Source organism: Mytilus galloprovincialis, chromosome 1 (genome assembly GCF_965363235.1).
Source record: "Mytilus galloprovincialis chromosome 1, xbMytGall1.hap1.1, whole genome shotgun sequence".
Taxonomy (NCBI): Eukaryota; Metazoa; Mollusca; class Bivalvia; order Mytilida; family Mytilidae; genus Mytilus; species Mytilus galloprovincialis.
The window spans coordinates 11,796,770-11,812,197 of record NC_134838.1 but is presented as its reverse complement, the minus strand read 5'-3'; the positions used below and the strand labels follow the sequence as shown (position 1 = coordinate 11,812,197).

The 15,428-nt window shown below is 32.8% G+C and overlaps 1 protein-coding gene across 2 annotated transcripts; it reads left to right on the top strand.

The window, feature by feature from the left end:
• Positions 1-3,399: 3,399 nt before the first annotated feature.
• Positions 3,400-13,531, top strand: LOC143065287 (sulfotransferase 1B1-like). 2 transcript variants are annotated; one of them, XM_076238781.1, is made up of 6 exons: positions 3,400-3,438; positions 7,593-7,762; positions 9,383-9,709; positions 10,012-10,112; positions 11,783-11,951; positions 13,265-13,531. In XM_076238781.1, exons 1-6 carry the CDS (start codon positions 3,428-3,430, stop codon positions 13,387-13,389), a joined length of 903 nt encoding a protein of 300 aa, XP_076094896.1. In that variant the 5' UTR covers positions 3,400-3,427; the 3' UTR covers positions 13,390-13,531. The 2 variants fall into 2 exon arrangements, with proteins under 2 accessions (XP_076094896.1, XP_076094904.1); XM_076238789.1 differs by lacking the exon at positions 9,383-9,709 and having other exon boundaries at positions 3,413-3,438.
• The last annotated feature ends 1,897 nt before the right edge of the window (positions 13,532-15,428 follow it).

The following is a 15,428-nucleotide window of genomic DNA, read 5'->3' as shown; positions in this document are numbered from 1 at the left end:
GTACATGTTCAGATTCAGCATATCAAAGAACCCCAAGAATTCAATTTTTGTTAAAATCAAACTAAGTTTAATTTTGGACCCATTGGACATTAATGTTGACCAATTTGAAAACGGGACCAAAAATTAAGAATCTAAATACACGTTTAGATTCGGCATATCAAAGAACCCCAATAATTAAATTTTTGATGAAATCAAACAAAGTTTAATTTTGGCCCCTTTTGTTTTTGTCCATAGATTTATGAGTTTTGAACAGCGGTTTACTACTGTTGCCTTTATTGGCCCCTAATTCCTAAACTGTTGGGACCAAAACTCCAAAAATCAATCCAAAACTTCCTTTTGTGGTCATAAATCTTGTGTATAAATTTCATAGATTTCTATTTACTTATACTAAAGTTATTGTGCGAAAACCAAAAGTCTTCGGACGACGACGTGATACCAATATACAATCGCAAATATATTTTTTAAAATTTTTGCGGTCGTGTAAAAATTACTACCTATATCAATTTGAATGACAATTACAATCAAATTTGATTTTTAAGAATATTATTGAAGTGGACCTAAACTCTTAGAGGATTGTAAGTATGATTTTTTTATCACCTTTACCTTAACAACTTGACTGTGTTTTTCTACAGCAGTTTGTTAACATTTCTTACCAGTTGAACAGTTTGGTTTGATAAAACAAAATTGCAAGTTGGTCAGAATTTTGAATATACTGCATTAGTTAGAGAGTAACACTTACAGTCAAGTCACAGTAATAGCACATTTATATAATCCTTAAATATTGTTCATTATATATCCTGGGTTCGAATTCATAAATGATAGTTTTATTTTACTAATTTTTACTTAAAGTTTAGTGAATGACTGCAAGAAGAATTCAAGTTGATATAAATGACGTTTTTCTATCCGTTTTTTTTCAATAGTTATGTCAGAACAAAACAAACCATCTTTTGGATATTTCGAACTATTGACAAGGGTTGTTTTTATGCTATTATTTGTAATACCTTTTTATTAATTTTGTTTGCTTCTTATAATTAAGATACTTAGTATACGAGGTTAAAATAAGATATTGCTTCTTTTAACTGGGTCAAGCAGTCTAGATAAATATTTCAAAATGTAGACCTCTTTCATGTTTTATATTTATTTATGTATTTTTAAACTAACATATTACAAGGTTGCATACTTTGTGTATTTCCTATGGAATCTGAAAGATATAAAGAAGCAATGGGTCGGTATTAGTATGTTATTTAACGTACTTTTTATATAACCGATGATAACATATAAGAGAAACGATGATAGTCCGTCGGAAGGGGACGATAAATGGCTGACCAGTGTTAAGAGAGCCATATCTCTTGCACGTAAAGACACCCTTGTAGATTTAATAAAAGAGCAGGCTAATTCTGCTACAAGGCAGCACTCGCACCCGCAAAGTGGAAAGGGATTAATATAAGTTGCAATAACTTGTTTCCCAATCCACTATAAATAAATATGTTTATACTATATTACCCCAGATACATTGTAGTAGACCAAAGCGTTACATGAACTTGCCCTTGAGTTGAATCGAAAGTATATCGAAATTATGCATCTCTATACTTTACCTCTTAGGATGAACTTTTTTTTATTATTTTCTATTCAATATAAAAAGACATATTCTTCAGTACAGTTCCCATACAAGATGAATTTTGATAGAACTGCAACTTCGTAGTCCAAAATAAAAATATTGCTTCAGTTCAAAAGAGCATTAAGTACGATTTGTTAGATATAAACGAGAGAGAAAAAAACGCATTAAAGGGGCATTAGCTTCGAGATATATATAAAAAAATCTAAAGTATGATTTTTTGTTTTTGGTTCAGTCATTAAAGAAAATGAAATAGTGAAATAAAAGTTTGCTTTTAGCAGCCGGTATGGTTCAATGTTGTCAAATAAAGCTAAGAAACATTGATAATGAATTATTCAAGTAAATAATTCAACCTTATTGAATCCGCATTCATGTGAACTTCAACTTAACCCCTTATCTAGAGATGGAAAATGCATGAATTGTGCGTGTTCGGTAATTTAAAGAAAAAGAATGTCAACATCGAAAGTGAAACAAAGGTAAATCATTCGATTGAGTGATTCGATCCACCAAAAATCATTCTTATACAGGTAAAAACGATAATTAACATATATTTAATCTATAATACGAAATTAACAGATATATAAAAAAAAACCAATAACACAAGTTGGCTTTCTATTTACATCTATATTTATGTTTATATCGCTTATATGACCATCGGAGGTCTTTAGAGGTCAACTCGATAATTACCTAGATGTCGTTAAGACTAAAATACACACGGTACGAAGTTACATGTTATCGCTGTAAATTGTTCATTTTAGACTTTTAATAATTTGGATAAATGTTTAACATGGTTATAAATCGAATATTAGAATTTGGGTCAAATCGGTGAACATAAATTTGACAGCTAGTGCCCTTTCACATACTAAGAATAGTAACATGTCTTACAGACAAAGCTTTTTGCTGTTATTTGATTTAGTTTATCACGAATGACAAAATGAAGAGCAGCTCGATATTGATGAAACAACCTTTCCTGATTAGGAGTTATTGTCCTTGATTTATTGGAAAATGGCTCTTCATGTCATTCCATGTCATTTGACCAATGCTTATAAAATTTAAAAAAAAAAAGTATTTTTGCTGATAAAAAAAAAGGCGGTCAAGGTCGATATGCACATTATCACTTTTGCCGTCCAGTCAGGAATATGACAGTTGTTTTCCATTCGTTAGATGTGTTTGAGCTTTTGAATTTGACATTTTATAAAGGACTTTCCGTTTTGAATTTCCCATACAGTTTGGTATTTTTGTTATTTTCCTTTTACGTATCTATACATTCCTGTGTTTTAAATGTTTGGGTTTTAGCGTTCCTGTTTACGATAGCGTCGAATTCACGAAATTTATAAACTTTTATTTTCATTAAGAGTTAAGCTGATCTAGGTCCTCATTTTAATGTGATACAAGACTAGTATTTACTTACATAAAGGTCGCGACATATGCATCTTGCGGTGCGCGCGCATCATCAACCATTCATCAAACATATCAACATTAAGCTCAGATAGAGTATATAAATACTGTTAGAAAAATAGGTAGTTGTATTTGTTGTGTAGAATCATGTTATGGTGTACTTGTTTGTCAAGGCTCACATAACCTTATATTCTTACCTCCTTCGTAATTCTTAATAATTCAGTTTTTGAACATTGTTTGTGATCACTTTTGTCCTGAAAGACTTTCAGTATATGGCGACTCATAATCATCAGCGTAAAATTAAAAAAATTATGTTTTTTTTTTTGTTAGAAAACATTTACTCTGAAACGAAATACATAACACCCCATTACCACCCTCATTTATGTGTAAACAATTTAATTGATATCGATAAAAATGGAGTCGAGGTAAGATCAAACTATTTCTCCTTACAGAAAGAAAAACTGTTGCTTGACACAAATCAGGTATAAAACTACAATTCTGATATATATTCCTTGTATCACATGATATATAGGACGTGTAACTGCTCGACTAGTACCGTTAAAAGATCTCAAACATTACTTTAAATCTTGTACATTGTAAAATGTGAACGACTAGGGTGTTTAACGACCTTGATTATACATGAGGGTCTCGTGCAGTTGGTTGACACATATGCTATTTAGTATATGAAAATCTAATAATACTGGATTTCCTAGATTATGAGGCTTTCTGTTCTGTATGAGTATGGATTTACTCAACAATATCTTTTTTCAGAAACCTACTAGAATAAAATGTACACACGAGGATAAACATCATAGTGTAAAGCGATTCAAAGCATTTAAAAATCTAAGTTAAGTTAAGGATTCTTTAAGATAAACATTATTGGGTACTAAAACAACATGGCTTTCTACGCTTCGTCTTTTTTCTTTGCTGAAAGCTAAAATTGAAGGAATTAGTTTTATAACTGTTCAACATTGCTTTAAATGATTTGTGTTTTGTTTAGTAAAATTAAAACATAACTGAAGAAATGCGGTTAAACAGTTATGTACACTTTTGGTCCTACACAGGTAAAAGTGCCACGCATGATATACGCACGAAGGCCAATACATGCGAAAGTCATGTGGGAATCATGCGTAAATTTACACACGATAATCGGATATAGCTCCATTTGGGCGTTTACCGTGCGAAAAATATGCATGATATACGCATGATTTTCGCACGATTTTCTTGGCTCATTTACTAGTGTACATCTGATCGATGCTTATATTTTGCCACGTTCTTTTCACAAAATTTGTATTACGGTTTTAAAATAAATCATATCATGACTTCTGAATTTTTATTCTGTTTTCATTTCTTTTGAAATTTAAGCTAATGTTGGCGTCATGTAAGGAACGTTTCCCTTTCCAAACTAGAGGCTCTCAAGAGCCTGTGTCGCTCACCTTGGTCTATGTGTATATTAAACAATGGACACAGATAAATTTATGACATAATTGTGTTTTGGTGATGGTGATGTGTTTGTAGATCTTACTTTACTGAACATTCTTGTTGCTACAATTATCTCTATCTATAATGAACTTGGCCCAGTAATTACAGTGAAAAAAAATTTCTAAAAATTTACAAAAATTTATGAAAAATGCTAAAAATTAACTATAAAGGGGTCAATTGACTATTTTGGTCATGTTGACTTATTTGTAAATCTAACTTTGCTGAACATTATTGCTGTTTACAGTTTATCTCTATCTATAATAATATTCAAGATAATAACCAAAAACAGCAAAAATTCCCTAAAATTACCAATTCAGGGGCAGCAACCCAACAATGGGTTGTCGGATTCATCTGAAAATTTGAGGGCAGAAAGATCTTGACCTGATAAACAATTTTACCCCATGTCAGATTTGCTCTACATGCTTTGGTTTTTGAGTTATAAGCCAAAAACTGCAGTTTACCCCTATGTTCTATTTTTAGCCATGGTGGCCATCTTGGTTGGTTGGCCGGGTCACGCCACACATTTTCTAAACTAGATACCCCAATGATGATTGTTGTCAAGTTTGGTTTAATTTGGCCCAGTAATTTCAGAGGAGAAGATTTTTGTAAAAGATTACTAAGATTTACGAAAAAAAGGTAAAAATTTTACTATAAAGGGCAATAACTCCTAAAGGGGTCAACTGACCATTTCGTTCGTGTTGACGTATTTGTAAATCTTACTTTGCTGAACATTTTTGCTGTTTACAGTTTATCTCTATCTATCTATAATAATATTCAAGATAATAACCAAAATCAGCAAAATTTCCTTAAAAATACCAATTCAGGGGCAGCAACCCAACAACAGGTTGTCCGATTCATCTGAAAATTTCAGGACAGATAGATTTTGACCTGATAAACAATTTTACCCCTGTCAGATTTGCTCTAAATGCTTTGGTTTTTGAGTTATAGGCCAAAAACTGCATTTTACCCCTATGTTCTATTTTTAGCCATGGCGGCCATCTTGGTTAGTTGGCCGGGTCACGCCACACATTTTTTAAACTAGATACCCCAAAAATGATTGTGGCCAAGTTTGGATTAATTTGGCCCAGTAGTTTCAGAGGAGAAGATTTTTGTAAAAGATTTCTAAGATTTACGAAAAAATGGTTAAAAATTGACTATAAAGGTCAATAACTCCTAAAAGGGTCAACTGACCATTTTGGTCATGTTGACTTATTTGTAAATCTAACTTTGCTGAACATTATTGCTGTTTACAGTTTATCTCTATCTATAATAATATTCAAGATAATAACCAAAAACAGCAAAAATTCCATAAAATTACCAATTCAGGGGCAGCAACCCAACAACGGGTTGTCGGATTCATCTGAAAATTTGAGGGCAGACAGATCTTGACCTGGTTAACAATTTTACACCTGTCAGATTTGCTCTAAATGCTTTGGTTTTTGAGTTATAAGCCAAAAACTGCATTTTACCCCTATGTTCTATTTTTAGCCATGGCGGCCATCTTGGTTGGTTGGCCGGGTCACGCCACACATTTTTTAAACAAGATACCCCAATGATGATTGTGGCCAAGTTTGGTTTAATTTGGCCCAGTAGTTTCAGAGGAGAAGATTTTTGTAAAAGTTAACGACGACGGACGACGACGACGGACGACGGACGACGGACGACGGACGACGGACGCCAAGTGATGGGGAAAGCTCACTTGGCCCTTCGGGCCAGGTGAGCTAAAAAGGAGAAGACTCTTATCCTATCTGATAATTGTTTCTATGATACATTACAATTATGGACATACAATTCTAGTTTCAAATATAAGCTTACAATAAGGACAGAAGTTTGGCCTCTATAAAACCTACTTCTATGGTGACCCTATCCTAGTCCAAATGTCCCAACCGTCACGTGCCCAATTATACCCTCTTTGAAGAAACTGCATAATTGATTAACCATTTAAATTAATCTTGTCCTTAATATTCATGAAGTATTTGCCACTAAACGTTAAACTTAATAAAGCTATTTAAAAAGTAAGTTTATTTGTATTCCAATTGATAAACATGATATCAGAATGTGTTGTATGTTTTAAACGGGAGGTTTGGCTAGCAGTAAACAAGGTTCAATCCACCATTTTTCTTAAAATGTTATGTATTAAGTCAGGAATATGGCATTTGTTACCGAATAGTCTGTTTGTAATTATGTTGGAGTTTGTTTTTGTTACACTTCAGTGTTCCTGTTCTGTTGTTTTCCTCTTATAGTTGATGTGTTTCCCTCCTTTTTAATTTGTAACCCAGATTTGTTTTCGCTCAATCGATTTATCATTTTTGAACAGCGGTATACTACTGTTGCCTTTATTTGTCATATAATTACTTATTGGTTTTACCTTATAGGTTCACCATAAATACAAAATTGACACTTTATAGATGAACAGACACATTAGTAGCCATATGACGAAAAGTGATTATTCCCGCAAGAAACGGTGTAAAAAAATGCGAAAATGTACATTGTGTGTACTACATGCACCAGAGCTGCAGGTTTAGACAACGTATCATAAATATTGCTTAAATATTTGATACTACTCTATAAAAGATTTTCCATCTAACATGTCTAATGTTAAGTTCGTGAAATATGATAATATACTCGGGAGAATTTCCTCAATATTTATATTTCATTTTGTCATAGTAGGGAATACGCAAGTTATGAGTTATCATAAATACTATACAAAATATTCTATAATTTAATTAATTATGACACGAATACAATTTAACATACTGTGGATTCATTACTATTCGATGGATACTAGTTTTCGTGGGTTTCGTGGGTACGAATTTAAATGTTCAACCAAGGACGTATATATAAGTTATTGCTCAGAATACCAAGCTAAAATATGAAATATTAACATTCTAACTTGTTTTAGACAAGGACGTATATTAGATTATACGTCCTTGGTTCAACGAATTACAAATTTTCTTAAGTCTTTGTACATGTTGTATGTACAGATTGGCAAAACATCGAAATCAAGTATCCACGTAATTGCAATGTTTCCGCAATCCACGAAAATTGGTACCAACGAAAATAAATGAATCCACAGTAATTTATTAATTTTCTATAGAGGAGTTTGGAACGAGGAAGAAGTTGCAGTTTACCCTCCAATTAAATACAAAGAATGGACTCTTTTTCCTTGGCCACACTGGAAAGAGGATACTGACAAATATTTAAAATTACTGAAAAACTTCCAGTCTCGAGAGGATGATATCCTGCTTTGTACGGTTCAGAAAGGAGGTATCAAACTCTTAGTTGTGTTTACATATATAGTTGGTACAGAAATTGATCGTCTCCTCTTTTGGTCACGTATAGATATTAAGGTGTGTTTATGCATCCAAAGCACTTTTCTGGATATACCTTCATCAGAAAAACTGAAACTTTCGAAAGTCATTTATATAAACAGGTGATCCAAAATGAAAAATAAAGTCAAATTCATTTTAGATCAATATTGCCTAAGGGAGATTGGACCTTAGTTTCTTAATAGTTTCTTCATTTATTAAGCGAAAATATAAGAAACCTATGTTATAAATCACTCCAAAACACCCAGTAATGAGTTGGTGATCCAACAAGGACATACAATCCATCAGCAGGAACATCGACCCAGTGCTAGTAAAAGAAAATAATACTCTAAAAATTTCTTGCGTCGCATTACAAGTGTTTTCTGGAGTAGCATAAAGGTATGCTTTGTTCTTAAGTTTTGCGTACTTAAATAAGAATAATCGTCACTTGTTCCTTTCATTAATATAAATGGAAAACCGACTTGTAGATAACTGCATTAATAGAATAATCAGTTTAAGTCAATTATGTCTAAAGTAGAAGGGTAGATTGTAGATTTCAAATAAGTTGTATACGATTGATTCGGTGTCATACGTCACATTTGCATTCATGTAAGCAGAAAGTGTACGTCAAATTTTGCAGAATTTATATCAAAATATTAAGAATTTATAAAAAAACAAAATTTATCACATGAAACCTCTTAGTTGTAATAAATGTCTGTTAATTCCCTATAAATGAATCTAAATACTATTGATTCGGTGTTCTAACTGTATGTGAACGAAACGCACATCTGGTGTACTACATTATCTTTGATGATTTTATACAACCCCTAAGTTGATACCACTTATGATGTACGTTTCGACCCCGAACGTATCACCACAGTTCTCAGCCACACTTTGCACAACTTTCGGAAATTTTGGTTTTCAATGTTCGTCAACTTCGTTATTTGTTTGGACTACCAACTGTTTTGATTCGAGTGTCGCCAATGAGCTTATGTAGAAGAAAAGTGCGTCTTGCGTACTGAATAATCCTTGTATCGTTGGTAATTTCTTTCTTCTGACCTTTTAACTTACCAATCTGTCATATTAATAAAATAACTGAACAAGATATTCATAACTTACTTACAAATTCTTATTTGTATTTTCATCGCTGTACATATAATACCTGCATTTGATTATGGTATTTCAATCAATTAGTTATATATTCACCATATAAAAGTGATGTTTCGTTGGTGTTTTAACGGATTGGTTCCTTGTACTACAAATAAACACACATACTTTCTGATTCTATTTTCTGATCGATCGACCGAGAGAATGAGAGAGGTCTTGTTATTAATATACTTGTAGACAAATGGTTAATTGAATTTCTTACTTTATGACAACCTTTACCTTTTTACTTTTAAGGTTATAAGTTCTACTCGGCTATGCCAATGTCCTTTAAAATAAAAAGAGTTGACATATTAACTTTTCATTTATATGTCCGTTTTAAATTTAATTGACGAAACTGGCATGTTGAAAAAATATTATTTGTACTACTTTGAAAAAACAAGAAAGCTTGTTTAACAAATATTCACAATTTCAGGTTCACATTGGGTTCATGAAATTGTGTGTATGTTGGTTGACCAAACGACCACATATAACAACAGAGGAAGTTCATTGGACGATGTTCACCTAGATACTATGACAGACTTTGATTCTTTGGAAAAGGAGACGAAAAGACGAATAATACACACACATTTACCATTTCAATGTATTCCATCTCAGCACATGGAGAAAAAAGGGAAAACTATTTTTGTCAACAGAAATCCAAAAGATCGACATGTTTCGCAATACGTTTTTTTCAAGAAAATGTTTGGCACGCCACCTGACTATTCTTGGGATCAGTATTTCCAGGAGATGGTTATCAATGGTAAATATTAAGGTGCCCACTAATATACATGTTATCATGATTACTTGAATTCATAGTTGGTCAAAAAGAGATAATTGTTGCAAGCGGAGCAGACTTAAGGGTCCTCGATAGTCTAAAAAGTTGGTATATAAGTGTTTGTTTGTTCATCTGTTTTAGTTTTAGAAGGGTTACATTTCTTTTTTTTTCAAAGTAGTGCATTGACTAAACAAAAATGTAGGGTATGTTATTTTAAACGTAAAGGTTCATCTGAGTTTTTAACGATATATACGTTTATGTCGAACATTTTCTATTATTATTTTTAGACACATTTATGAGCGGATGGTTTAACTACACAAGAGAAATGGTATCTGCTGTAGAGAAGTACAGTAATGTTATACATGTGCTATTTGAGGACTTGAAACTGGTAAATAGAATTATCAATGTTCATAGAAGAAAATTAACCCAATTAAATGAAGAAAAAAATCATTCAACCGTACAGAGCATAGATTTGATGACCAGTCAATCGTACAAGAAAATTCGCGTTAAAATCACTTCCTCGGTAACGGTGAGCATTTGTGTTCAAAGCTCCGACAATGGACTGGAATCAACCAAATCAAGAAGGCAGTAGTACCGTTAATAACATTCGAAAATCAACATCAAACAATGGCATTCACTATTTTTTTTGTTTACCGCCTCGGTCTACACAACATGAAGAGTTTCTTATTGTATGGATTGAAAATTTGTTCTCAACATGAATTTGTATCAGAGCTTTTCCAATACCGTTAACGCAGCAATAGTTCATTGGAACCTGGACAATTTGCCTGAACAATTTTAGTGTATCTTCCGATTTTCTCATTTGGCTTCGTTTTTGTGGTTGTTTGGATAAGCAGTCATGTGTTCTTGAATTGTTAATTATTGTTCGTCTTGAAAAGATGTTTCTAATGGTCCAACGAGCCAAACGATGTTGTTTAAAAAACGGCAATGGTGAGATGATGTGCATCTGCTACTATAGGTAAATAGGATTGAAATTATCGCGTCCGTCTATATGTATGTATGTGAGTTAATAAAGTGTGTTGCTTTTAAAAGGTTCATACTCAACCCTGATGGGTGTCATAGAAAACTTCATACATTTTTAGTCGAATCAACATTATCAAATAGACGCAATATCAAGGATGTTGATACAAATCTATTGATTAAAAAAGTATAACAAAAATACCGAACTCCATGGCAAATACCGAACACATATAGTATTTATAATGAAAATTCAAATAAATATAATTTAAATAAGCAATGAATTAGCATGTTCACCTATCCTTATGTGGAGGGATGAAATACTTTCGATCGCGCTACACTGTACGGCGTAGATACGGTTTATGATGGTGCAAGTTCCTCCATCCTTCAATTTTCAACTATGGAGATCCCTGGAACTCCAGGGCAAATACCGAGCTCCATGGCAAATACCGAACTCCATGGCAAAATACCGAACTCCATGGCAAATACCGAACTCCATGGCAAATACCGAACTCCATGACAAATACCGAACTCCATGGCAAATTCCGAACTCCATGGCAAATACCGAACTCCATGGCAAATACCGAACTCCATGGCAAATTCAATAAGGGGAAGGTCATTAAAACTGACAAAATCAAACTTTATAAATAAACGGAACGAGAAAAAAAAACCTGTCATATTCCTGACCTGGTACAGGTATTTTCCTAAGAAAAAGGTGGGTTAAACCTGGTTAGTTTTAATGCTAACAAAACCTCCCACTTTTATGACAGTTGTTTATAGTTCCGTTATATTGACAAAATTGAAGTTGTAGTTAAAGTCGGAACGAAAGCAACCTTCGCACACCAAAGAAAAAAACAGTCGTAAATATGCACGTTTCTAGCGGTTCGAAGAGTCGTACATCTACACTGCTGCATAACCCTTGGGTTTAGAGCTTTTCCATATATCATTCATCCTCGGGAATGTTACAAGTGTGAACTATATTAGGCATGAATGTATTTTTATTTCTGAACAACTACTGTATTTTGTTTCTTTCGTGGAATTTAATATACTACGACCCAAAATCATTAACTGTTTGTATTTCAGAATCAAACTGCTGAAATAAAACGAATTGCAGATTTTTTAGAAGTTCCATATACTAACAAGTTAATCAATGAAATTGCTGATAAATGTGAATTTGATAAACTGAAGACCAATAAGTTAGATGGTACAGCTGAGTATGCAAAAGATAATAAGTCAACACTATTTAGGAAAGGTTGGTGAAGAAATAACAGTATGTTTTGAAATAAGCGAAATCCCAAAACTAGACGTTCTTCATTTCATCATAGCTACTAATACCATTAAACGAAAGCAATTGTAGATATGGGTTATATTTTGATGAACCCAAAGTTATATCAAATTTGAAACAAACACAAAAGTAACCCGAGGGAAAAAATAAGAATAAGGAGGTTTCAAACTATTTTGACAATTTTTCATCAGAACATATGTTTGCGGGTAAAATTCTTGAGATATCTAAAACGTTTTCATGCGCTAAAATATTTAAACACATACAAAGTTACCTTCGTCAACCGTAAAAGAAACTTCTATTACTGATTATGTTCTGTTTTGTTATAGTAAGCGCACGTTAAAGTTCCAAACATCAACACGGACACCGCCATGTAATTTTGTATGTGCAAGTGTGTTTTAGCACGAAAAAAGAAAATATAACTTTTATTGGAACTTTTATTTTGTCACCTAAAAATACAATCAATGAATAAGAAATAAAAATAATCTTTTAAAGTGTCAAAAGTAAGTATTTTTCCTTGGGCCATGGTGTTGTTTCTTTTCCTTCGATATATGGATTTTGATTTTCCCCTTGGTACCTTTTAAAAATTTGTCCCTGATGTTTTAGTGTTTTTCCGTTGTATAATTTATACAAAAAAAAATGTAATTCTGATATCGATAAATTTTAAATGACATGAAACAAAACATTTATAATGTACTACTATTTTTCTCGATCTTGATTTTAGTAAGGTACGGCGATATCTCAAATAGACATTATTACATCGGCGTCTGTCAGAAATGCCTTGCCATAACAATATCTGAAAGTATTTGACTTGGTCTGTTTAAGTCGAGCTTTTGCTTTTGCCATTTGATTATGGACTTTCCATTTTGATGTTCCTCGGAGTTCGGTATTTTTGTTATTTTACTTTTTGTTAATGAGCCAAAGTAATTTATAATATTAGGGACTAGCTGAATTCGATCGAATCTGTTCTTGTTTGAAGTCATAGGTCATAGTCATGATACCTGCGAATATATTTGGGAGCTTAGTTGTTCATTCCTTTGTGTAAATGTAATACAAGTATGTTACAAATTTCGTATTGGATAAAAATCAACATGTAAGCGGAACGTTTTCGAGCATCAAAACTGAGAATGCCTTTAACAGATCAGTCAAATCCTAAAAGCATCACATAATGCGCTAATCAGTACTATCATTTGCTAATGGAAGACGCAAGAGCGGTGTTAGATTAGTTAGAGGCAACAGTGTAAGACGTATATCGAAATTGTATATTGTATATCATTTTGCAGGGATTATTGGTGATTGGAAAAACTGGTTTACAGTGGCGCAAAATGAACAGTTTGATGAAATGTACAAGCGGGAAATGAAAGATGTCAGCATGTCATTTATATATGAAGATCCCTCAGGAAAATAGAATTTTGAAAACGAGTGACAGTTCCGTTGTGAAATAAGCTTATAATGAATTTCAAATTTATTTTTACTACTAGATTCGCCAGCTATCCTTTTTATTACAAAATTGATTGGTGAATATATTGCCTTATCAGTTTCTTATAATGTTTTAGACTTACACTTCATTTGCAAGTTAATTATTCGAATCTTCCGTTTTAGTTCCAATATTATGTAATGAATATTGCGTTCAAAAACAAATGAATAGTATATGTATGCTGCGTGCACAACAAGAGATTTTTATCGATATCCTATCGAGTGCTCACGGACCTGATATCTCTCCGTGTACTCGTCATGTGGTTCAAATTGTTTTCAATCATCTCATGTTTGGCATCTAACAACCTGTCTTCACCAAAGTAAAATCGTTTATAAAATTTCAAAATTTTCAAACGCTAAAGTTTTCCACCTCCAGGTATAGATTGGTATTTGTAATCGTATTCGGTACAACTTTTCATAAATTCGATTATTAATGCTCTTTTACTTCGTATTCATTTTTTTGTTCGAGAGCCACTGATGAGTTTTATGTAAACGAAACGGGCGGGTGGTCTACCAAGTTAAACGCCCGGTATCTTTGATGAGTTTGTATAAAATAAAGTATTGCTGCAAATTAGCAATTAAGAAGACTCTTATTCACATAAACTTATAATCATTCACCGTCGGTAGTTAAGGAATCATGATCAGCCAAAGATAATGTAACCAGGCAATTTTCAGACTGTATTAGATACTACTTTTTAAGCAGATGGTAGATAAACCAACAAGAAACTCTAAACACCAAGAGCCTTCAATATGACTAAAAGGTGCCTACTATGAACAGCCAAAATGATCTTAAGTTACCTTGATTGAGGGAGTTTAATTTCTGAGGAATATCTAAATTTATCAACCGATAATTTAAGGTTGATAATGAATCATATCATTGTCGAAGAACTGAGCTTATGAAATTCTCCCTGGTACTTAAAGTCCACCTGTAGTCGTGGTATTGAAGACGAAACACGCGACTGGCATAACCAATTTTAGCCTTGAATCTATTATGTTCGACTTTTTACCTTTATTTGTGACATTTTTGCCGGTTGTACCTGTTTGTTTTGATCACGCATCATTATCAATATTATTAAATTTGACGCGACTGTCGTACAAGTGCGAGGTTTAGCGCTGTAGAACCAGGTTCAGTCCACCGTTTTCTACATTTGAAAACGCCTGTACCAAGTCAGGAATATGAAAGTTGTTGTCCATTTGTTTGATGTGTTTTGCCATTTGATTATGGACTTTCCATTTGAATTTTCCTCGGAGTTCAGCATTTTTACTTTTTATGAGTTTTTTTTTCTATCAACTAGTGGCAGCGAATGAAAATAACAAGTAGTAGTGCTCTCGAAGCGTTTTCTTGGATTAACACAAAAAAGCTTAAAACAAAAAAAAATATAAAAGTTTAAGATGTATAAATACATTTGACCAAATTGAGGCCTAAATAAAGGCAACAGTAGTATACCGCTGTTCAAAACTCATAAATATATGGACCAAAAAACAAAATCGGGGTAACAAACCAAAACCGAGGGAAACGCATTAAATATTAGAGGAGAACAACGACACAACATTAAAATGTAACACACACAGCAACGGACTAAGCATTAGACAAAATTCGATGAGAATAACCAATATAACATCAAAACCAAATACATGAATTTGGGATAAAATAAATGACCAAAACCATCTTAGGTCATCTTTGCCTGGCATAGTTGTTACCTTGGAATTTTAAGTTCAATATCAGATGTCTGTATATTAAAATATAATTACTTCAAAGCAGAATTTCGAATGTAACATCAAAATTTATATTTAAATGGGAAGTATTACCGCAAGATACGAACAAAGCGGAAATGGTCACTAATTCTATTGTTAAATTGCAAGTATTAATGAACAAATATATATATATATATATATATAAAAAAGAAGGTATTGAACAAGAAATATGATAATATCCCTTAAAGAAATGCAACTAGGAAGAGACACAAGGCA

What these genes read in the sequence shown, in the direction of transcription:
- LOC143065287 (XM_076238781.1), top strand. An exon ending in TTGTACGGTTCAGAAAGGAG is followed by an intron (nt 7,763 to 9,382) that starts GTATCAAACTCT and finishes TCACAATTTCAG; the next exon opens with GTTCACATTGGGTTCATGAA. An exon ending in CCAGGAGATGGTTATCAATG is followed by an intron (nt 9,710 to 10,011) that starts GTAAATATTAAG and finishes TATTATTTTTAG; the next exon opens with ACACATTTATGAGCGGATGG.